Below are 24,191 nucleotides of genomic sequence, written 5' to 3'. Positions count from 1 at the left end.
TTTATGACCCAGCAGACAGAACTCTCAGGTCAGGTGACTTTTACACCAGGGGACCTGGAAGAGCCAGGCCCAGGGTCAGCTCTCCCACCCTGGCTGTGACTGTTGGGTGGTGTCTGGTCTGCTCAGCAGGTGAGATTGATTCACCAGGTGGACAAGGTCAAGGGCTTTAGCTACTAGAATTCCTCGTCCCTGAACCCCAGGTGACTCATTATCAGAGTGAGGTCAGCTACTCTGAGAAGACTTGCTCTGAGGAGAGCTGCCCTGCAGGGGCCCTGCTTAGAGCAGACAGCTGTCTGGGCCTGAGAAAAGTGGTCTCCAGAGTCAAGTCTGCAGAGGACTATTTCTGACACTTTGGAGATGGGCTCTGCTTCGATGCCTCTGAGCTCAGGAGGGCAGGTGTCTTGACAAAACAACAGGAGGTACAGCAGCACAGCCCAGCACAAGCCCACCTTCTTCTCCCAGGCTCAGCATGGAGGACAGTCAAGTCAGCCCTGGGGATTCAGAGCCACTTGCTGTGGTATGGGGGGCAACGGGGGCTGGGGAGGGCTGAGGGCGCGGGGCAAATCTCGTGGCCTTTTGCATTTTGCAGTCTAAGCTGCTCTGAATCTTGACTAACTCTCCAAGGACATCATGGAGCGGACAGGCTGGGACAGTGACTTGTCTCTCTGCCAGGGAAGGTGAGCTCTCTGCCCATTATCTTTATTAAAGGCAGTACTAACTTCAGTGTTAGTTATGGGCAGGTTTGCTTACAGGCCTTCCTAAAGGAGTGACTTTTCCTAAGCTAGGCACCCACTTGGCTGCTCTCCATCACCCCATAAGGTTTAGGACCCTTTGAACTGCTGAGCAAAGGGGGTTTACGCTGCCATTAGCTGTGTGGTCTTTTCCCGGGGCCTGTATATAGAGGGTTATAGCACACCTGTATATACAAGCAGGTTCATTTACATTTATGCAAATATGCCCCAAGTCATACCTTTGTACATGTGTATGCAAACATAATATACACATAATGACCTATGGGTGCACATGTTCTCAGTCATGTGTATGCATTTTGTGCACATTTCCTACAGCTCCCCATGAAGTATACCAATAAGAATGCACACAGGGACACAGACACCTAAGAGTCTCCAGTGCCACCAAATCCCCAAATGCAGGTGCACACAGGTGTGTGTGCAAGGCTCTTAAGTGGAGAGGCTACATTGCTGCAGCACCTTGCCACCAAGTTCAGTGGCAGCAGAAGTTGACAGTGGCCTGGAGTGTGTGGGAGAGACAGAGGACATGGGGTGGGTCCACGGACTGTTGTTAGTAGCAACGTAGAAAGTGCAAGCGGTTCTGGTTATTCCAGAGAAATAATATACTTCATAACATCTATGTTTATTCAAAAAAATCTCATGGGAAATTCTGGAAACCATAACAAATGTCTGTACAGTGGTGGCCCATCTCAATCACAGCCAGGAAGTGTGAACAAGGAGTGAGCTGTAAACGGAGCTGCTGAGCATGTAAACGCAGTGCGAGTCAGGAGCAGGGTGGACAGGTACATTTTCATCTGCACGGATGAGCCATGCTGGCTTTGCCTCCCACCTGTCCCTGCCATGCAGGGACTACACATTCCTTTTCTACTTGGGGCGTCTCACAATCTTGCAGGTGGTGAGGGCCGGCAACACATGCCAGAGAGAACAAAGAGTCATGGCATATTCCTCCTGTGCTTGAGAGAAGCGGGACAGTGCAGGGGAATTCCCAAAGGGCATCTTAAGGAAGAACACCATTTAATAAACAGGGCTTGCTAGCATGAAGGGGACACTTACAGATTTCTGGTCCAGAACTGAGAGGGCTCTGGGGCATAGGGCTGTACAGCCGTGTTACCATGCACCATCCCTACAAAGCTGTCACTCAAACACAATTTCTGCATGTGTGCTGAAGTGACACCTTTGTGCCTGCCATTTCCTCTCTCATGGTGGTGAGGCACTGTTTCCCTAGCTCCAGAGTCCCCATACCCTCTGTCATGGCTCTGCCCACAGGGTACCTTCACTAGATGGACATCCTGTGTGCTCAGCTGGTTTTGGGATTGGTACTCTCTGTTCACAATCCATAGGTGTTTCAATGCTTGAACTGCTGCTAGGCACTGCTGTGGGTCCACATGGAGCATCTTTGACAGGACATCCTGCCAAATGTCTAGAGGGGATACAGCCTGTGGTGCTGGGCTGGCAGGAGAACGCCCAGAAGAACACAGCTGCAATTCTGACGTGACTCTTTGCATTTGGGTCAAATGACTTTTGGTTTATGAGTGTGTGAATGTACTCTAAGTGCCAATGATTTCTGACTTAGCAGTCCATAGAAAGTTTGTGTCATTAAAGATTTTATAGCAAAAATATTTTGAATGTTAAATGGCACAACGGGCAGTTGAGATGCTATTTTAATAAAAAGTGATCACCTTCCACCAACACAAGAAATAGCATGCATTGCAACAGTGCCCATCTACAGAGAGACCTAACGCCTCCTGACATCTGGCATCAGGGACTTCAGTGATGCCTTGGAGCAAGTCTGTCCTGGAAGCAGAGCTGCTCCTGGTCTCACATGTGAGCATGAGAGTAACGAAAACACTGTTTGCTCAAGGCCTCACAGCTGTGACATGGTGTCCCAGCACACATGGGATGCAAATGATGACATGCTGTCAGGGCTTGGGGCCTACTCTGTGTCAGAACACTTGCCTAGAGTTGTAGTGTGAAATGGAAATGTTTTATTTCCCATAGGCTCCTGTGTAAAGCCTCAGTCCCCAGGTATTAATGATATACTGGGGATTCCAGAAAGTTTAGGAGGTGGTGTCATCTGAAAGAAGAGGGTCACTGGGAGCAGACTCTTGGTGCTGTCTTGTCACTGCCATCTTCCTGTCTCTCCTCTTTCTGCCTGGCATTATGTGAGCAGCTTTCCTGTGCTACCTGTTCCTGCTGGTCTGATGCTCTGAGTAAGCACCTGAAGCCAAATGACCCTGGGATGCACCATCCAAAACCGTGAGCCAAAATAAAGCCTTCCTTTGGCCAGGCGCAGTGGAGCACACCTGTAATCCCAGCACTCAGGAGTCAGAGGAAGCCTGGTCTACAAAGTGAGTCCAGGACACCCAAGGCTACACAGAGAAACCATGTCTCGAAAAACAAAAAGAAAAATTCCTTCCTTCTTTGAGTTGTTTGTGGCACATATTTTGGTCACAGTGATGAAAACCAACATACCCAGCTTGCATGAGGCCCTGGGTTTGATTTCCAGAACCAGGAAACAGTTCCAAACCAAGCAATGATAGACACCAAAAAGCAAAAACATGCTATCACAGCTTTGTCTGAGAGCTCAGTGTGGACGACTCCGCTGTATGATGAGTAGGGTGAGGAGAAAGGACAGGAGAAAGATGAGGGAGGAGAGGGTGCAGGGGGCAGGGTAGAGCCAAAGGGGTTTTGGTGGGGCCAGCAAAGGCTCCTGCTGGCGGCAGCAGTCTTGCTCATGCTTGTTTGCACTGGGCCTGTTCTGCCTTCTCTCTGCTCTCCCACGGGGACACCAGAACTAGATCCTGCTGTGAGCTTAGCTGTGGGATCCAAGCTGAGACAATTCCCAGTCATCTGAGACAAGGTGGGTGTGTGGGAAGGAGCAGATTGGCTGTTAGGGTTCAACACATGGGAAGTGCTCCCCAAACACTGTCTGTCCTCATCACCTGCAGAGCAGCTCCACCAGGCCTTCTATTCTCTATCCTGTCATCACCTCTGCCAGGACCTCCACCACACCCCTGCCATCACCTCCACCAGGACCTTCATCATGTCCCTACCATCACCTCTGCATCACCTTCGCCAGGACCTCTGCCATCTCCCCATTATTACCTTTAACATGATCTTTGCCACATTCCCCACCATCACCTTCTCTCTTGCTTCTTCCAGGACTTCCACTATACCCCACACTGTTGCCTCCACCACCACATTCTTCACCATAACCTCTACCTTCCACAACCATATTCTTTAGCATCACCTCCACCGTACCCCATCATCACCTTCACCAGGACCTCACAACCATGTTCTCTAACATCCTCCATTATCGCCCAGCAGTCAACTTCTACATTGTTACCTCAGCCTCCAACTCCCCTGCCCTCCACACCACACCTGTCATTTGTATATGTTATGCATGTATGAGATGTGGGAGGGGATGCATGGATGGTGTGTGTGTGTACAGTGTTGTGGGGGTGTGTGTGCATACACATGTGTATGTGCTGTGTGACATGCACTCACCCCTGTATGCATGTGTACAAAGTCAGGAGGAAGACATTAATTGTCCTGCTTATCTCATTTTCTGCCTTCTTTCCTTGGGGATCTCTCACAGGACCTGGAACTAGGCTGCCAGCTAGTGAACGCTACCCTCTGTCTCTTCTCCTGTGAAGGTAAAGGTTCACATAGGGTGATGCCTGCCTTTTCTTTTTGGATGTTGGGTATACAAACCACACTCTCATCTACTGAACATCTCTGCAGAGGACAGCCCCTTCTAGCGCCCAGCTGCCACCTTCACCACCTTCTACAGTATGAGCCCTTCCTCCATCACCTCCACCTTCTTCTGTATTGCTGCTCCAACCTCTGCCTGAGGTCACACAGTGGTGGTGAGGGCATATCTTGACTCAGAGTCCTGCCTTCTGCTGTCACTGTTTCCTAAAGGTTAGATTGCAGTGTACTTATTTCACTATTTGGGTAGAGTCTAGCATCTTGCAAACACCAGGGGTGCTTGAGCATTGGCCCACACCCTCAGCCCAGCGGTACATTATTTTACTAGACAGTAATTTCATGACATCCACTGAAGACTAGAGTCCTACAAGCAGGAGAGCAAAGCTGGTGACCAATGTGTGCACACAGGGAAAACCCAAGTTCAGTGACTTTAAAGTAACACAAACATTCCTCACACATTGGAGTCACCTGGGAATGTCTCTAGAGAGGAGACAATTTGGCAGCAGAGGGTTCTGAGGTCACCCTGCAGCCTCACCTCTTCCTCAGGGTTCCCAGTTGCTAGTCACCCTGTAAACTTCAGGCTTGTAGCTCTGGTCACAGTTCCCTAAGCATCACCACTCTCTGACCTTGTCTGCATATGTCTACATTTGTCTATGCCTGTATGTACAGCCATGCCTATATCACCTATTGGGTATGGTTCTCTGCAGAGCTTTACAAAATTAACATTAATTTTTTAAATTAAAAGAATAATATGTGGAACATTCTGAGAATGAAAGTCTGTAACGTTTATATGGGCAGCAAGCCCAGTTCCTGGCCATCAGTCTTCCTCTGCAGGGTCTCCTGCCTCGTAGCTGAGAACACTGGGAAATGTACTCACTTTGGCCACATCAGATATGGAGTCTCAGTTGCCCACAGAAAGGGTGAACTTCCCGCTGCCAGTTATTGCCAGAATCTCCTCAGAAATATCATCTGGCCCATTGGCAAAGGTGTGAACCACTGTGGGGAGAGGGTTGACACACAGAGCTCACAGCCCTGCAGCAGAGATCTCTGCTGAGAGGATGCTGTCTGTCTGTATGTGTTCTGAGTCCATGCTCAGGCCAGGGCATGGTGCATGTCATAGTGTCATGCCACCTTCCTCCCTTGGTCAGTGCTACAGGTCACCAAGATGGATGGAGACGACCTTTCAGGCGAAGCATGCATCTTTTCTGGCACTTTCAGGTCACACTAGTGCCAGGATTGGAAGGGGTCTGCCTAGACATTTGGCTTCCATGATGACTGAGTGGTTCATTGGACAGGAACCTGATGTGTGGGATCCATGGGTTTGTCTGCTACCAAGTCTTGGCTCTTGGGAACATTAAGTCTTGAACTACAAAGGTCCCACCATGATGTCAGGTGCAGTCCTTGTACACAAACCAGACACAAGTCAGATTCACACCAGCACAACCACCCCCCACCCCCCCTACCCCCTATCCCCCACAAGGAAGAGGGATACACTAGACTCACTCACTGTTCCTTTCAGGAGAATGGTTTTGGTAGTAGAGAGAGTGTGGACTGGTCTGCAGAAGGCCTGCATCTTTTGTTTATGGACTGAGCATGTGGAGAGCACAGAGCTCCCTTTTGGTGTCCTTACTGTACAGGGTTTGTATGTCCACCCTAACAATGACGGGTTGACCTTCATTTACACAAGGACCAGGGAGGAGAGGTGAAGCCCTCAGGTGTGGCTGAGAACACTCCTGGTGGCCCTCCATAGCCCAGTCAGCATGGTATACAGCAGCAGCCCCAAGCTCCAGACATCACACGCTGCATCATAGCCTTGCCTCTTCAGGACCTGCAGGGACAACAGGCAAGGTCAGGATTGCATGGGGCAGCTCCATCTCAGATTAGGTTTTGCTAAGTGGATGGGAAGGGGGCAGGGTGGGATTTTCTACCAAGCTCAGCTAGCCCTACCCACCATGTTCCAGCATGGCCCCTGGGCAGGGGCCAGGAAGAAGCACAGCAGTTGCTCTACACAAAGTTTTATTTTCCTGGTTGGGGATTTAGCTCAGTGGTAGAGTGCTTGCCTAGCCAGCAAAATGCCCTGGGTTTAGTCTTCAGCTCTGGGGGAAAAAATTTTTTTTTTTCAGTTGGTTAGATTAGCCACATATAGAAGTGCCATTCAATGCACATTGACAGTGCAGTGCAGCCATCTTCCAGAACCCCATTTTCCTAAACAAAAACTTTAGCCTCTTAAGTACAAATTCCCTACTGGCCAAACCAGTCCCTGACAACCCCATTCTACTTTGTGCATCTGACCTTGTGAGACGCCTCAGGTAAGTGGAATCACATTGGCCAGAACTCACAGGAATGACCGTGAATCTATCATCCCTCTGTCTCCACCTCGCTGGGATAAGAACGCACCACTGTGCCTGGCTTATGTAGTACAGGGTGTAAGCCCAGGGCCTCATGATTGCTACACACACACTGCACTGATTGCAGATGTCTCTTGGGGCATCTCCTCAGGGTTCACTCATGCTGTAGCAGGGGTCAGAATTCCCTGCCTTCGAGCGCTGAGTAATGTTCTGGTGTGTGCGTGCACATACATACTTATTAGCCAGTCGTGGGTACGTGGGCTGCTGTTGTAAATAACTTTGCTGTATACAAGGATGGACAGACATATTTTATTCTTGAGGGTATGCACCTAGGAGTTAAATTGCTGGAGTATGTTTTGAGATGAGGTCAAACCGTGCTGTCTCCAGCCCCTGACATCACGTAGTAGTCTTCCTGCCTCATCATCCACAGAGTTCCTCTGGACTACAGGTGTGTGTCCCCGTACCCGACATGTCTTAGGTAAACATGAGGAATTAATTACTAAGAAGGAAGGATTCTGGTGAACCGCCATGTCACTCACACTGTACACGGGGGATTGTTGGATAGGGTTATGCTTGAGTGGCAGCTCAGAGCCCGGGCTGGTGGTCATGGAGCACTGTAGATTGCTGTGCTGCCTGAATACAACTGTGCAACTCTGTGCTCCTGGGTGAGAGTGAAGGGCCTTGCTTTCATTGCTGGCCCCTTGTCATTATTTGCCACGGTGCATGGCAGGTATCGCAAGCTGAATGAACTGCTCACCTCTGTGTCACTGGCTGAGTGATCCCAGAGTCATGTAAATACTGAGTTTGCTTCCTTTCCTCAGTCTACAAAAAGTGGCTTCCTGTATGTTCTCTGTCAGCATTAACAACGGCCAAGGAACACACAGTTAGAATTTCAAACCAGCAGTTCCAAAGGGGCCAAGGCTGCTCAAGTGCAACCCCTGGGAAGCCAGATCCTGCCCAGTCCTGGATCTGCCTGAGTCTCTCTCAGCAAAGCACACAGCAGCCCTTTGCATGCCTGAGCCTCTCCTGGGTCCAGCAGCAACAGCAGCCAGGCTGCCACTGTATGGTCCCTCCTCACTATCAACTTATGCAAGAAACCAGACTCTTCCTCCTCCCAATCACCAGTGACACAGAGCCTATAGGGGCTGGCCTCAGGAAGCTGGCAAGGGGACAAGGTGCTCTTCTGTGACCCTTTGAGGTCACAAGCGGGGAGCATCGTGGGTCCATTGTGCACACGTGAGCGTTCAGCTGCACACGGTTGTGGGCCCCCAATATTTTCAATTTGGATGGATGCTGGTTTGTCAAGGAAACACTAGAGCACTGGTTCTCAGCTTGAGAGTTGCAACTCTTTTGAGGGTCAAGCAACCCTTTAACAGGGGTCACCCCAGACCATTATTAGAAGAAACAGATATTTACATTCTGTTTCAGAACAGTTGCAAAATTATAGTTATGAAGTAGCAATGAAAATGATTTTATGGTTTTGAGGTCAGCACACCATGAGCAATGCATTGTATTAAAGGGTCACAGTGTCAGAAAGGTTGAAAACTACTGCTTTAGAGCAAAAACCATTTAAGTTTTTTTCCAGTGGAAAGGAAACCTCTTGCAGAGGGCAAGTAGTACTGGCTGGTTCCACAGCAGGCTTGCCCTCTTCCGCTGAGCCCACTGTGTTGCCTCAGTGCCTCCAAGAACCCTGGTTGTCCTGGCAACAGCAAGAGGTATTCCCCTCAGTCCTACAAATCTGTCTTCCCTGGTTTAGGGGACAATACCTCAGGGGCCACAAACTTCACTGTGTAGCAAGGGGTCGTGAGCAGCCCGTTCTCCACTCACAGCTGCTTGGCAAACCCAAAGTCACAGATGCGGATAGACTTGGGGTTCCCAGACTCATCCACGTACACAATGTTATTTAGTTTCAGGTTCTGATGAACAAACAACTCAGAAGGTGGGAAGCAAGAGTCAAAGTCGAGCAGGACAGAAAGGAGGGGGTGCGGGAGGCAAGGGCCATCTGGGAACTGACTACTGGGCAGGTCCCATGGCAGGAGAAAGACTGTTCTGATGGGCCACCCTGTCTCCCTCACCCATGCTGGTCACAAGTACCTACATAGCCTCCCTTTATAGAGAAGAACTATGTGATTGAAAGAAAAAAAATGCATGCTTGCTGGAGACACAGGGGCAGCTGTGGTACTATGCACAGAAGTGTCCGTGGCAGGCAACTCTGGCTACAGACATGAAAAGGTCCCCATGCTCTGTGTTCACTCGGTGGGTTTGGGTGTAGGCCTGGCATCGGCCACTTGTCATGAGTGCCAGAAGCACTGGTGGACCTGCTGTCACAGGCACACTGACTTCCTGGCAGCAAGGGGGAAGAGTCAGGGCTGCAGACTGCACCTGCACCTGCCAAGGCAGACTCCGAACACATCCCACAGTTACAGCGACAGCTGTCATCGCAGAAGGGCCAGCATCCCTCAAAACAAAGCAGCTGTTTAGCATGTAAAGTTAGGCTTCTGAAGGGACAGAAGGCCCCTGTGCAGTTGTGTGCTGTGCCTTCATGAGGCCTGACATCTGAGCATCCCAGCTGTCCTCTGGCAGAGCAGTGAGAGGTCCTGCTAGGAAGACTGAAGTGAAATCCATGGGCAACCTAGTTTGGCTTTAGAAACCAACAGCAGGGCTCTGGGAGACTGGAAGACTTGTCGCCATCCCTCACCTCCTCCACTAAACAGAAAATGTCTGTGAAACACTCCACTCGGGATACTTCCTGAATTTAACTATTGGAAAATTGTGTTGTGGAACTCCTAGGTCTCGAGGAAGCCACACAAAGGGACCTATTGTGAGACCTTGGGAGATGTGGCAAGCTTGTACACACAGATGGTCCAAATTTGCTTTATGAGAACTTCTAAGGAGAAAAAAGGATCAGAGGGGAGAGTGAAGGTGAAGGATGGTGTGTGTGTGTGTGTGTGTGTGTGTGTGTGTGTGTGTGTGTGTGTGTGTGTGTTGTGTCTGTGTGTATCTGTGTGGGTGATGAAGGATAGAGGTCCACGGTGAAGTGGAGAAAAGGGTGGAGAAAAAGATAGGCACACACGATGCCAGGATGAAGCAGAGGATGGAAGAAAGGATGCAGGAAGGAGAGAGGTGAAAGACGGAGGAAGGCTTGGGGGAAGGATGGAAGAAAGGATGCAGGAAGGAGAGAGGTGAAGGATGGACGAAAGGATGAGGGAAAGATGGAAGAAAGGATGTGGGAGAGAGGTGAAGGATGGATGAAGGTTGGAGGTGAAGGATGGAGGAAGTGGTGGGGAGGATAGAAGTGTAATATGGAGGAAGTGATGGGGGAAGAATCGAGGAAAGGATGCAGGCAGGACACAGGTGAAAGATGCAGGAAGTGATGCAGGAAGGATAGAGGAGAAGGATGAAGGAAGGGATGGGGGAAGCATCATGGAGAAGATGCAGAAAATGTACTTTACTAGCTTCCCTTCTTGAGACTCAGAAGCTCCTTAACCAGCATGTGTTTGGTTGCTTGGTCCTCTAAGACATACAAAACACATGACCCAGATTTTAGAAGTAAATTCATGTAGAACTCTAGTGCAGCCTTGGCCATCTGAAGGTCCCAACTGTTACCCTTTCTCTTTATGTATCACAAGCAATGGAACGTCTCAATCTCTCTTTATCAGGACCAGAGCATCAAATTGTCTTTGCTGAAATCACACTGATTTATCAACTTAGTTCCTGTATATACCAAGGGGTACAAATGACTTTAGACCCAGAAAGGATGCAGAACACACCCCAGAGGATTACATCACATGGCTATGTTGATTATTAAGAGATGAAGAGATTGAGGGTACAGGGAAGCATCTGCCCTCCGGTTTGCCTAAAGGCGAGGTGTCAGTTTATAAAGGCGTCCCACGCCTGCACCCACAGCTCTGTGACTCCTCCATGCCCTTGCATCTACCTTCCTGTGGAGTTCCCTCCTGGCCCGAGGCTGGTCCACTGCCCTGGCCTTACCCCTTGGGAGTGCAGGTGGTTCATGGTCCTGGCCATTACGGCACATCACTGGCCTCTTGCTCTGAGAAGCGCTGCTGGAGGAGGATGCGGTCCAGCAGCTCCCCACCTCGCATGAGCTCCATCACCAGGCATACGTACTTGCCGTCATCTTAGACCTGGAAGCCAAGAGGAAGTGTACCAGACCTCAGCTCACTGGCTATGTGCAGGAGCAGCTGCTCCAGATGGGGGACGAGAGAAGAATTCAGGAGGCTGTTTCCCTAGGTGTAAGATAAGTTGTTTGGCTGTTGTAAATGGGTGAGTAGCCATTCCAGCCACACTAGAGTGGCTCTCCTTAGAAAGGAGTCAGCTTTGACACCTTGGGGAAGGAGCAAGCTGGGCCACGGGATGCTCAGGAGTTGAGAAGGATCGCTTAGCTAGGGTATGCCATTTGTGATGGTGCCAGTCTTTGGCAGGCAGGCACACATAGAGAGAAAAGTGACAGTGGCAAAGCACTCACTCCTCAAGGACACTGCTTCTCAACTGTTGTCGTGCATGTAACTTTGGGGGTCAAGTCAGAGTGTATGATCTGGCTCTGTAGGTTTGCAGGGGTTAGGACCTGGCTCTAAGAAAGATGCAACATTTGCCCATGCTAACCTTAAACTCTGTTTAAAAGTGAAAAACAAAATGCAAACTCTGGCTACATCTGTGCTCTCTCTATATGAAGACCACACACGTATCCCATGGGAGCATGGGAGCCCTTAGGTGCCCCAAGCTCTGAGATGTGGATGCAAATGGGGTGACAGGCCTGAATGTTTTATTCTTAACTCAGAGATAATCATTTAATCAACCAACTTCTAGAACAAGCTACTAAAATGATTTACCTGACTTTGACCTGTGTACAAGGTGTGAAGCTAATTCTGGTATGGTTGTTTTGAGCTTATGAATTCATTTTTCCATTCTCCAGGTGGGAAGATGATGCCATCTCAGACCTGGGCTGCTTGCCCCAGACAGCGGACAGGAAGTCTGAGCATCCGGATGTGCTGGCTTTGGTTTGCAAATCTTACATGTAAATCAAGAGTGGGCAGATAGTCAGAGCACCTTGCATGTGCAGCGAGGTGCCTGAGATCTCCAGGAGACAGAGCTTGCTCAGTCTCAGCTTTCAGATGCAAGGCATTCATTGCTTATGTTCCCAGGGGCTGAACTCAACATGGGCTGCTGCCCAAAGGGGCAGTGAGGGGCTTCAAGCTTTGTGTGTGTATGTCACCGGAATAATTTTGAACTCCTAGGGAGAGGTAAGGGCAGGAAGAGGAAATTTTCTTCTCTCCCCAAACCCAACCTACACTTCAGGCCTTTATGGGGTTAGAGTGGCTTTGTAGACTAACTTGATGTGGCTGATCCTTGCTCCGCTCCCCTCATCAGGGAAAGCCCCAAAGAGGCTGTAAAAATCTCCACCGTCAGGGCTCAGTGGGACCCACTACCCTCATGCCACACTTCATCTGTCAGTCAGGAATGATTCAATGACACCGAATAGAATTCCTATTCTGGTGCACATGGGTGTTTCCTATTTTATTCTTGTGCATGACATGCTTGGGGAGAGGGGGACTATCCAGGGGTGTGCACACACCCAGCTGTGTGTGTGTGTGTGTGTGTGTGTATGAACCCAATGTATATGTTTCTTTCTACCAGATTTTGGCTCTACTCAAATGCCTGGCGATCCTTGAATTTAGACTCTGGATGGCTTAATGACCAAAAACAAAGAGCCTCCATGAACTGAGAAACACCTGACCCAGCATATAAATAAGAACACCTGACTGGTGAAGATAGCCAACACAACAATGAGGACATCACCTAGGAGCCAGGAGACTCTTGACAAGAAGGTCAACGTGGTGTCAGAACATCCACTGGCATTATTCAGACCCCAGACTATTAAAAAAAAATAAATCTACAGATTAAAAACATTTGTGTCTAACTTTCCCTATTAAAACCCAAGCCTCCTGTGCCTAGGCACACAGGCTCCACTCCTCTTAAGACACTTCTTGTCCTTTCTTCATTGTCCTAGTTAAGGACATCTGTTTCTGTAGAGGACAGTCTCCTCTATGATTTTCCCATTGCCTCAACGAATCTGAAGCTAACAACTCATTTGTGAATAAGACACTGAATTCCTCTTTGCTTACTGCAAGTATACGTCAATAGGGCTTTTTAAACCCAGCATCTGGTGACTTCTCTACAGGGTAATACAAGGGAAGGACTGATTTTTCTCAGACAATATTCTCTCCCTCCCTCCCTCCCTCACTCCCTCATCATATTTTCCCCCTTTTCTTTCTCCCTTCCTAATTTTTCCCTTTATCATTTCTTAGGAAAGCATTTTCCATCTCTTGCCTTGGACACATACATCGTCCCAGGATGAGCTGGGACAATCAGATTAGGGGATTCACTGTTAGCCAGGACCATGCATGACATTGTGAACTGTGACAATTCTCAAAAGTAGCTTGTTTTGCAGAACACAAGTAACATGTTTCTCTAAATCCCTGCCATCCCTGCTCTATGAACTCAAAACAGTATCAATCCCGGAAAAAATGTTCATCCACCACCTGACATCCTGTCAACTGACATCTTGGTTAGCTTTCTGTCAACCTGACACAAGCTATAGTCATTGGGGGAAGGGTGAACCTCAATAAAAGCTATGCCCTCACCAGACTGGCCTGTGGGGCATTAGGCATTTTCTTGATTTAGTATTTCAGGTGTGGGAGGTGGGTCCCAGCCCATTGTGGGTGACATCACCTGGGCAGGTGGTCCTTAAAGATACACAAAAGCAAGTTGAGTAAGCCCTGAGGAGCCCTAAGAAGACCTGCTCCGTGGTTTCTGCTTCTGTCCCTGCCTTTCATTTCATTGCTGTCAGTGCTAGAGTGTTGCCTGAGAGTTTTAACCAAAGTTGCTCTTGTTCCTGGGTTGTTGTTGTTGTTGTTGTTGTTGTTGGTTTTTTCTTCTATCCTAGGTCTCTCAACAACTCAGCCCCCAGTTCCTAGTATTTAGGCAGTTTCTGGCTTGTGCTCCCTCTAGTGGCATAGGCCTCAAATTAGGCTGGTCATTGGTTTGCCCCAGCACACTTGGCACACAGGATTGGTTGTAGGTGGAAGGTTTTGTGTCCGGATTGGCGTCCCAGTCCCTCCACTGGAAGCCTTACCTGGTTACAGAAGATGGCCAGTAGTGGAGGAAATCTGGGGGCGGAGTTTTGACATTCCACAAAGTTTTCTTTATTCAGTCCTTCAAATTCCTTTCCAGAAACGATCTGTTTTCTTCTGAACATTTTTATACCTCGGGGGACTTTGGATTATTTTTGTTGGGTTCGCAGCTAACTGCTGACGACAAATCTGCTCATTTTCTAGCTCGAGTCATTCTGCAAGAATACCTTTGCACTTACGATTATTTTAAATCTTTTACTTTCTTTTAGTAGACTGAGAAGATATTCTTCTGCATTATATTATTATATTCTATATACGTATATATATACGCACATACATACATATATTGCTCCATGTATTCGGTTTGATCATATCCCCATCATTTAAAAATAGGATATTCATAGATTATGTCATTCTTATATTTGCATACTCCAGCAACTTCCTTATACAGGGTAGAGACAGAGACTAATTACATGGGATAGGCAACTTAGTAACCTTGACAGCAGAACCTGCCTTAATTAACCTGCACAATTTAGAGCCTAGACAACAGGTAAAGAAAAACACGTGTTTTCCCTAGGATCCAACGTATTCATTTACTCAGATGGATTTCAAAAATCTCAGAACCTAGACCCTCTTTTTAGCACATCTGGCGTGGAGACAGAGGTGGAAGAATGGGAGGGACCCGGAATACCCTGATGCCCTAGGAAAAAGATACAAACTAACCTCACAAGTCCCAGAATGCATCACAGCTCAGCCCGGTGTGCACCGAGGCATGCTGGGATCGCTCTCCTTCCCTGCCGCTGAAGAAGGGCCTGTGTGAATGCGGCACTGCGGAGGGCTCTGGGAGGCAAAGCTTCTTTAGGTTCGCGATGGGTCCGAGTCTCGGGAGGCCGGGATGGCGGCAGTGGGGCGGGTTGTGTGGGGCGGCGGCGGGAGGCGGCTGGCTCTGCGGTGGGGAGAGGCGGCGCGCCATCCAGCCAGGGGTCCCAGCCTGCAGCTGGGCTCTGGGTGGCGGTGGCGCAGGTCGTGTTGCCCACCGTTGGTGGGACGTGGGACGTTGGCTCAGAACGTTGTCAGATTTGGGCTTTACCGCCTTCGCCACTGTGTACCCAGGCTAGCCCTTCGCCAGCCTTGGCCTATCTCACTCACCTCCAGTGTATCCTTTTTATGTGCCCTGCCCCAGCCCCCCGGGAGGAAACGAAACTGGGTGTCAGGAGAGAACTTTCATTCTAGAATCAGAAACTTATTTCCCTCGTCCGGAGAGAAACGAAAGCAAGAACGATGTAGAGAGATTTTGTAAAGCTGGCTTTGGCGAAGGGAAGAATTACCCTCCTTTTTTCTTTTCTATTAAATACGTGGCAGATAGATTATGGTCTAGTAGGAAGGTGGTGGTGTGATTGCTTCAAAAGTTAAAAAGAAAAACACATTATAAGTATTCTTTATTCCATTAGCTCATAAAATCTGCAGCCTCATAACTCATTTGATAGTGAACTTCAGAGGCATAATGAGCTGTTAGCTAACATAAGTCAATGTCCATCACCCAGTTTCCTAGACTCTGGGAGAAAGGGCTGTTTTCCTACAACACCCCCTCAGTTTTTCCCTTTTGTTTTCTGCTGTGTGTCTGCCTTCTGTCTTTACCTGCCTGTAGTGACCTGACCTTTATGATGAGGGGTTTCCATGTATGTAAAGCTTGACCTCACGGGTGCTCTGATGAAATGGGTGCATCACCATGTCTGGTTGAAATGTTTCTATTCATAAATTTTATTTATTTAATTTCGTTTAGTTTTTCTAAGACAGGGCTTCTCTGGGTAGCCTTGGCTGTCCTGAACTCACTTTGTAGACCAGGCTGGCCACCTGCCTCTGCCCTCCTCAGTGCTGATATTAAAGGCGTGTGCCACTGTGCCTAGCTGCCTTTTTTATTTTATTATTACCTCTAACGTCTTGACATTCGGGTACAGGTTGAATAGCCTTTATCTAAAATATTTAGGCATATGTGGCTAAATAGAAATTTTACTTGTCATATATATATCTTGTATTTTCATGTATATTTATGTATTTTTAGTGTGCTTGTGTTTTGACTATCATCCATTACAAAAGGTCAGGCATAGATCCACTTGACACCATGCCAAACCTCAGAAGTTTGGGGTTTTGGAGCATTCGGAGTTAGGCTTTTTGGATCAGAGATATGTAACCTGTTGTTAGGTTTTGTTGGGGCTTAGAAATAAGGTGTATATTTAAGGAATGATAAATACACTGAGTATTCCTTTGTCGAAGCTAATTCATCTCTTAGTATGCCAAAGAACAGTCCCAAATTGTTTTATGACAATGTGCTTTTCCTCAACTCTCTCAAATTTATAATTGTGTTTCATTTCTAGGTCCATGTCCCACCATGCTTTCCTGTGACATATGTGGTGAGACAGTGACCTCAGAACCAGACATGAAGGCTCACCTGATTGTTCACATGGAAAACGAAGTGATCTGTCCATTTTGCAAGTTGTCAGGTATAAGTTATGATGAGATGTGTTTTCATATCGAAACTGTTCATTTTGAGCAGAACACACCAGAAAGAAACTTTGAGAAGCTGAATACAGTACAGTGCGAAGACTCCAACAGCAAGACCACCACCACCCTGCAGAGCACAGTGGAAGTTAGTTCAAGTGTTTACTCTGCATGCGCATCTAATTTTCCGAAAAATGCAGCTCAAGGCCTTGGTAAAGATGGGACATTAAAACGTGAGGCTTTTTATACCGAGAACATAACTGAGCCTAAAAAGTCCCTGAAAAGCAGGGGAAACCAGTCTGGATTGTCTGAGGTCCAAGGATCAGTTTATGAGACAACGTATAGTCCTCCTGAATGTCCGTTTTGTGGAAAAATAGAGGAATGTAGTCAAGATGTGGAAACTCACGTGAAAACAAAGCACGCCGGTCTTTTAGAGACTCCATTAGCAGGTAAAGTGTTCAGGTTTGTTTACATGGTCATAAAAGCAATAGTCTCAGCTTATTATGTGCTGCCCTGAGAGCTGGCTTGTTAATCCCGACAGCTGGGTGCTTTGGATTCAATTCATGTTCATAATATTGTTCATTTGTTATCATTGCAGCATAAAAGAATTTTGATGCAGATATGAGATGCTTTAGTTAAGTTGACAGCAGTTTTGGAGACTTCCTAGAGAGCATATGTACTCCCACCAGCCCAAATCTGGGCTGCGCTGGAGTCTGGCTTTGTGTCAGTGAGTTCTCATTTGCCTTCACTGGTGACGAGAGAACACGCTGATGCTGGGCTCTTCTGATTTGTGAGACTTGTTTTATAGCGTAAGATATAGCTATAGTCTATCTTAGCTCATGTTTAATGACTCTTTGAAAAACGTATTCTGCCTTCTTGAGATTCATTCAGTATCCATCACCTATGTCCTGTTTATGTGCACATCAGTGTTTATTTTCTATCTAGTAGCTCTGTGGGTTTTTGAGAAGAAATTGTTGGAATTCTCATTTATAATTGTAATTTTGTGTTATTTTTCCTGTCAGCTCTTTCAGCTTTGTTCTTATCCTTACTTTTATGTGCACAAATGTTGCCTTGTTTACACACTTCCTTATCTAGGTATTATGTTTCTGCTGCCCATGGAAGCCAGAACTGGAATTACTGGACCTGAAACTAGGCTCCTCTGCAAGAGCAAGTGCGGAGCCATCTCAGCAGCTCCTTGTGTCTGAGACTCTGGTTTTGGCTACGTAGGTTTAGGATATTACGTCATTTTCCTTTGTTAAGCTTTAAGAGTCCTTCATATATTTTTGATATAAGGATTTGTTGTTATTTGTTATTCATACAGGGTCTCTCTATGTAGCCTTGGCTGGCCTAGAACACCTATGTAGACCAGGCTGCCTTCAATTTCACCAAGATCCACCTGCCTCTGCCTCCACGGTGCTGTTACTAAAGGTGTGTGCCACCACACCTGTCTTTTATCAGATAAGCACTTTGTAAATATTTTCTCCCTGTGTATGAATATGTCTTGTATTTTTATTTTAGCTAATTTTTTAAAGAAAATAAACATTTTAATTTTAATGAAGTTCACCTAAATTTCTTCTTTATAGATCTATTATGGTTGTATTTGAAAACTCACTGCCAGTTTCTAAAAATTTTTTTAGAGTTTTGCATTTTGCACTTAGAACTATGACTATTTTAATTAAAATTTTCAAAAACTTTATGAATAGCTTTGGAAAAGGCATAAAGTCAGTGTACATTCTTCTAAAATAATTTTCCATGATTATCAGTAGTTCTAGCTGATTTCCTCTTTTGCAATGTATATGTTACTTTTTGTATTCTCTTTTTTCTTTTGTGTGGTCATTTATATATTTATATTCTTTTATATTCTCCATCTATCTGTTGACATATCTTAAAAAGGTTGCTTTGAAAATACTTTCTGAGTAGTAATCCTTAACTTAAATTGTTGTACACTACTGTGGGTTATTCTTTAATTTTTGTAGGGTTTACATTTTATTTGTGTTTGTTTTCCATATATTGCCTATAATGAGATAATAAAGTATCCATTTATATTCTTCTTTTACAGGCTTTTATTATGTTTGAATTATGTATATGTTCTGTGTACTAATGAATATTGTGAAAATTTGGAATATGAAAGATACTAATTCGTAATACTTTTTAAGCTATTTTACTTAATTTGTACAGTCAGTTTCTTGTCTTCCAGCTTCTATTTACTTAGCTATTCCTTGCTACTTTGTTATTTTAATAACTATCATTTTATAACATGTCATTAATATCAGAACAGTTCTTTAACTTTCAGTTATTTCCTTAGCATTCTTACTTTATTTTATTTTTAAGATTTTATTTTTATTATAATGTGTGTGTACAGGTGCCCAGAGAGGAAGTAGAGTTGTAACTGGTTGTGCGCTCACTACTGTAGTTGCTGAGGACCAATTCTCTGGTCTTCTGGAAGAGCAGCAAGTGCTCTTAACAGCTGAGACATCTCTCCAATCCTTTATGTACAATTACTGCACTGTACAGTATGACTGTACTATACATCTATTCATTTTGTATTTAGAAGTAGAAAAGTAGTAGTTATTTTTTAAAAAATTACACATGTTAACTCATTGTGTCCTATTCACATCCCTGTATAGCCTATTTTATCTCTACAAGTCTAAGTCTTACAGATTGGTTATCACCGTCCAGTGTCTTCATCCAAGCTTGAAAAAGCACCCATAGTGTTCAAAAAACACTCTAAAGTTAATACATATATTTTTAAATTACATATATTTATTTTGTGTCTGTTGTATTTTTGCCATAGCACACTTACGGAGGTCAGGGATGCCATTTGGGAGTCAGTCCCCTTCTCCAGCATGTGGGTCCCAGGTACTGAGCTCAGTCCCCTTCTCCAGCATGTAGGTCCCAGGTACTGAGCTCAGTCCCCTTCTCCAGCATGTAGGTCCCAGGTACTGAGCTCAGTCCCCTTCTCCAGCATGTAGGTCCCAGGTACTGAGCTCAGTCACCTTCTCCAGCATGTAGGTCCCAGGTACTGAGCTCAGTCGCCTTCTCCAGCATGTAGGTCCCAGGTACTGAGCTCAGACCATCAGGCATGCTGGCCAGCACCTGTATCTACTGATCCATCTCACTGGCCCCTGGAAAAGTAGCTTAAAAATAAAAACTATAAAGAGCTTTTACTTTTAAAATAAGGTTAGAAAGTAGTAGAAAGTCTTTGATATGTTTGGTTTGTTTGCTTAATTATTTATTGAGGCAGGGTCTCATATAGCCTTGGCTGGCCTGGAAATTGATGTGTGGACCAGGCTAGCTTTAACTCACAGAAATCTGATTGCTTCTGTCTCTTCCTGAGCACCAGAATTAAAGTTATGCACCATTTGGCCTGGGTGACTTGTTTAACACTAACTACAAAAACATTTTACTCATATGATAAAGTCGATAGTCCTTGGCATGGGGTGCGAAAAGTCTAAAAAGTCTACAGATTAAGCTAGCCTACCTTTGTCTCTAATACAGATTGCCATCAAGCCCTCTATGACTGTCCCATGTGTGGGCTTGTCTGTACAAACTACCATATTCTCCAAGAGCATGTGGACTTACATCTTGAAGAAAGCAGCTTTCAACAAGGTATGTTTATGTCTAACGGCATTTTCACTTTTGCTTCCTAGAATACTCTGTTTCAGGTTAACGGCACAACGAGTAAAGTCCTACTGTGTAAATAATTCTCCTGTAGCTGCACTGCTTTCCTTGAAGTTGTTGTGCAGAAAAGTTGTAAAGAATGAACTATGGAGACAACATCCAAAGCAAGGTTATCTATCCTGGGTTTTGCTCTAATATGTAGAGGGTAAATCATTTAATAGAGTGCTGTTAAAATTGTATGCCATTGAAAGGTTTTGTTTTGTTGGTTTTTTGTTTGTTTGTTTTGTTTTTGTTTCTCGAGACAGGGTTTCTCTTGTAGTCCTGGCTTTCCTGGACTCTCTTTGTAGACCAGTCTGTCCTTGAACTCTCCCTCCCAAGTGCTGGGATTAAAGGTGTGTGCCACTACACCCAGCTCATTTTAAAGTTTTTATTGACAAGTTGAGGCCATTCCTTCATTGATGTGAAGTAATGGAGTTAGGATTTAGTCAGCAAATAATTTGAACTAAGAAGCTGCCACTTAAAACAATTTTTTTCGAACCTGCTATTTTTAAGAACTGTGAATTTATGTGAATCTTGTGACTGTTGTGGGGCCTGCTGAAAGCCAACATAACTGAAACACCAGGTCAATACAGATGACAAAAACCTATTGTAATCAAGCTGCTACCGATTGATCAGGGCCACAGAATAGATGTGGGAGCTGAACGGGGACCCTGAAGGGATGTTGTACAGCATAGTTAAAGGATGAAACCATAAAGTGAGGGGGAGTTGGGTGGGCGGTAGCACTGTCCAATCACATTTTGACATAAGGGGTTGAACAAAGGAGTTTCCATCATTCAGAACAGGAGTAGGATCCTGGGCCTGGGCCTGGGCCTGGGAACAGGAACTTATTTGAGTCAGCCAGCAAGATGGAGAAATTGCCTTGAGATGTCTGGACTCAGACAACTGTCTCCTTACAACAGAAGCGTTTCAGCTATTGGGAAGTCCCCAGCTCTCCTAAGGCCTGTGACCTTGAACTTAGTTCCTCCCTATGATTAAATGAAGTTTGAAAATGAAATGGTAGTACTTAGAATAAATTTCCTTTGCTTGTTCTCAACAGTGACTGTTGTGTGACAAAGGATTTCCTGGGGAGACACAACACACTCACACACACACGCCTACTTACCTCAAATAGGTAACCCACAACAAACCAAAGTACTCTACTACCAATACAGTCCAATTTTGTAACCAATGAATTTATTTGGATCACTTACAGGAATATGGGTGAGGGGTTATTTACAGGAGTAGAAATTACTCAGCTGCACCACCAAGGGCCACCCCGTCATGGGGGACAGTTCACAAATCCAGGAGACATGGAGCAGACTGCACTGCCTCAGGCAGCTCAACATGTTGGAGAGTGTTCTCTCCGAGTGACTGGGTTGGTTTTTTTAAAAATATATTTTATTAATTTATTCATATTACATCTTAATGGTTATCCCATCCCTTATGTCCTTCCATTCCTCCCTCCCTCCCATTTTTCCCTTACTCCCCTCCCCTATGACTATGATAGACGGGGACCTCCTCACCCTGTATATGCTCATAGGGTATCAAGTCTCTTCTTGGTAGCCTGATGTCCTTCTCTGAGTGCCACCAGGTCTTCCCCTCCAGGGGACGTGGTCAAATATGGGGCACCAGAGTTCGTGTGAAAGTCAGTCCCCACTCTCCACTCAACTGTGGAGACTGTCCTGTCCATTGGCTAGATCTGGGTTGGGGTTCGAAGTTTACTGCACTTATTGTCCTTGGCTGTGCCATAGTTTGAGCAGGACCCCTGGGCTCAGATCCGCTCGTCATAATGTTCTTGTAGGTTTCTAGGACCCTCTGGATGCTTCTATTTCCCCATTCTCCCATGCTTCTCTCACCTAGAGTCCCAATAGGATGTCCTTCCCTCTGTCCCAGTTTCCTGGTAAGTGAAGACTTTCATGGGACATTCCCCTTGGGCTACTGTGCAGATATAAGTGAGTATATACCATTTGAGTCTTTCTGCTTCTGGGTTAACTCACTCATTATGATCATTTCTAGCTCAATCCATTTTTCCACAAATTTCGGGAATTCCTTGTTTTTAATAGCTGAGTAGTATTCCATAGTGTAAATGTACCAGTTTTTTTTTTTTTTTCTTAATCCATTCTTCTACTGAGGGACATTTAGGCTGTTTCCAGGTTCTGGCTATTATGAATGGTTGAGCAAATTTTCTTGTTGTGTGCTGGAGCATCTTCTGGGTATATTCCAAGGAGTGGAAGAGCTGGGTTTTAAGGAAGCCCTATTCCCAGTTTTCTGAGACAGCGCCATATAGATTTCCAAAGTGATTGTACTAGTTTGCATTCCCATCAGCAATGAAGGAGTGTTCCTCTTTCTCCACATCCTTGCCAGCATGTGGTGTCACTTGAATTTTTGATCTTAGCCATTCTGATGGGTATAAGATGGAATCTCAGAGTTGTTTTGATTTGCATTTCCCTGATGACTAAGGAGACTGAGCATTTCTTTAACTGTTTCTCAGCCATTTGGTATTCCTCTGTTGAGAATTCTCTGTTTAGTTCTGAGCCCCATCTCAATTGAGTTATTTGGTTTGGTGGTGTTTAATTTCTTGAGTTCTTTATATATTTTGGATATTAGATCATTGTCAGATGCAGGGTTGGTGAAGATCTTTTCCCAATCTGTAGGCTGTCGCTTTGTACTGTTGACAGTGTCTCCTGCCTTACAGAAGCTTCTCAGCCTCATGAGGTCCTATTTATTGTTGACTTTTCTTTTCTTTTTTTTTTTTTTCGAGACAGGGTTTCTCTGTGTAGCCTTGGCAGTCCTGGACTCACTTTGTAGACCAGGCTGGCCTTGAACTCACAGCGATCTGCCTGCCTCTGCCTCCCAAGTGCTGGGATTAAAGGCGTGCACCACCACCGCCCGGCCTAATTGTTGACTTTAAAGCCTGGACTGTTGGTGTTCTGTTCAGGAAGTTGTCTCCTGTGCCAATGTGTTCCAGGCTCTTTCCCACTGTTTCTTGTAACTGATTTAGTATTTCTGGTATTATGTTGAGGTCTTTGATTCACTTGGATTTGAGTTTTATGCATGGTGGCAAATATGGGTCCAATTGCATTTTTCTACATGTAGACATCCAGTTAGACCAGCACCATTTGTTGAATATGCTATCCTTTTTCCATTGAATAGGTTTGACTTCTTTGTCAAAATCAAGTGACCATATGTGTGTGGATGACTGGGTTGGTTTAAACGTCTTCCAGTCAGCTCAGTTGGTTTCTGCTTCTTTCAGGCACCTGGGCTTGGTCTGAAAGTCTTTGCCCCTTGTCTGTTCTTCTCTCTGAGGGGACCTTCAGCTTTTGTTGTTTACTCAAAGGGGAGGCTAGTGAATCTGGTCAGTTACAGGGACTTCCTGAAGCTATTTGGAGTTGTTTACCTTCCTGTTTGCAGGATAACAGTTCACCACTGAGGAAAGTCATGGCAGGAACTCTAGGCAGGAACCTGGAGGCCGGAGCTGATGCAGAGGCCATGGAGGAGTACTGCTAACTGGCTTGTTTTCTCCTGGGTTGTTGAGCCTGCTTTCTTAGAGCACCCAGGACCATCAGCTCAGGCATGGCACCACTGACAGGGGCTGGGCCTTCTAACATCAGTCACTAAGGAAATGTACTACAGATTTGCCTACAGTTGGATCTTTTGTTGTTGTTTGTTTGTTTTGAGACAAGGTATCACTGTGCAACTCTGGCCATCCTGGAACTCACATTGTGTAGACCAGGCTTGCCTCAAACTGACTTCCTGCCTCCTCAGCTCTCAAGTGGTGGGATTAAAGGCCTGCACCACCACACCCAGCCTCCAGGCCAATCTTACGGAGGCATTTTCTCAACAGAGTCCCCTTTGCCAAGTGACTTTAGCCTGTGTCACGTTGACATCAAACTAGCTTGTACAGCTCTCTTCTTTTGAGTAAGATTGTAAGAGGATACCGTGGAAGTGGTAACTTTTAAAAGCGGAATGTTTGGTAATTCTTACTTTGTGGATAGGCTTTGAATTGGGCCATGCGTTCTATAAAGGAATCAAGACAGTCTCAGGGCATGCTAAAAGTCAGGTGTGAATTACAT

The 24,191-nt window shown here is 45.9% G+C and overlaps 1 protein-coding gene and 1 long non-coding RNA gene across 5 annotated transcripts in view; one reads left to right on the top strand and one right to left on the bottom strand.

Moving 5' to 3' along the window:
- Window positions 1-1,436: 1,436 nt before the first annotated feature.
- On the bottom strand, window positions 1,437-14,754 carry LOC311593540. Its single transcript, XR_014777743.1, has 3 exons — window positions 14,683-14,754; window positions 10,799-10,953; window positions 1,437-1,697 (listed from the first exon to the last, which is right to left on the bottom strand). It is a non-coding gene; the product is annotated as an uncharacterized lncRNA (long non-coding RNA).
- ZUP1 (zinc finger containing ubiquitin peptidase 1) overlaps window positions 14,687-24,191 on the top strand; it is a 28,418-nt gene continuing 18,913 nt past the window's right edge. For 2 of the 4 annotated variants that reach the window (XR_014777742.1, XM_084774906.1), the window contains exons 1-3: window positions 14,687-14,821; window positions 16,335-16,907; window positions 19,957-20,067. Coding sequence is in view for 2 of the 4 variants with exons in the window: in XM_084774906.1 (XP_084631032.1) it covers window positions 16,349-16,907; window positions 19,957-20,067 (670 nt within the window). In the remaining 2 variants the exon portion in view is untranslated. The remainder of the gene's footprint in view (window positions 14,822-16,334; window positions 16,908-19,956; window positions 20,068-24,191) is intronic. The other 2 variants (XR_014777741.1, XM_084774905.1) reach the window with 2 other exon arrangements.

This window comes from Acomys minous (genome assembly GCF_964271855.1).
Source record: "Acomys minous genome assembly, chromosome: 3".
Taxonomy (NCBI): Eukaryota; Metazoa; Chordata; class Mammalia; order Rodentia; family Muridae; genus Acomys; species Acomys minous.
The sequence above is the reverse complement of the archived record's forward strand: the minus strand, read 5'-3'. Positions and strand labels throughout refer to the sequence as shown.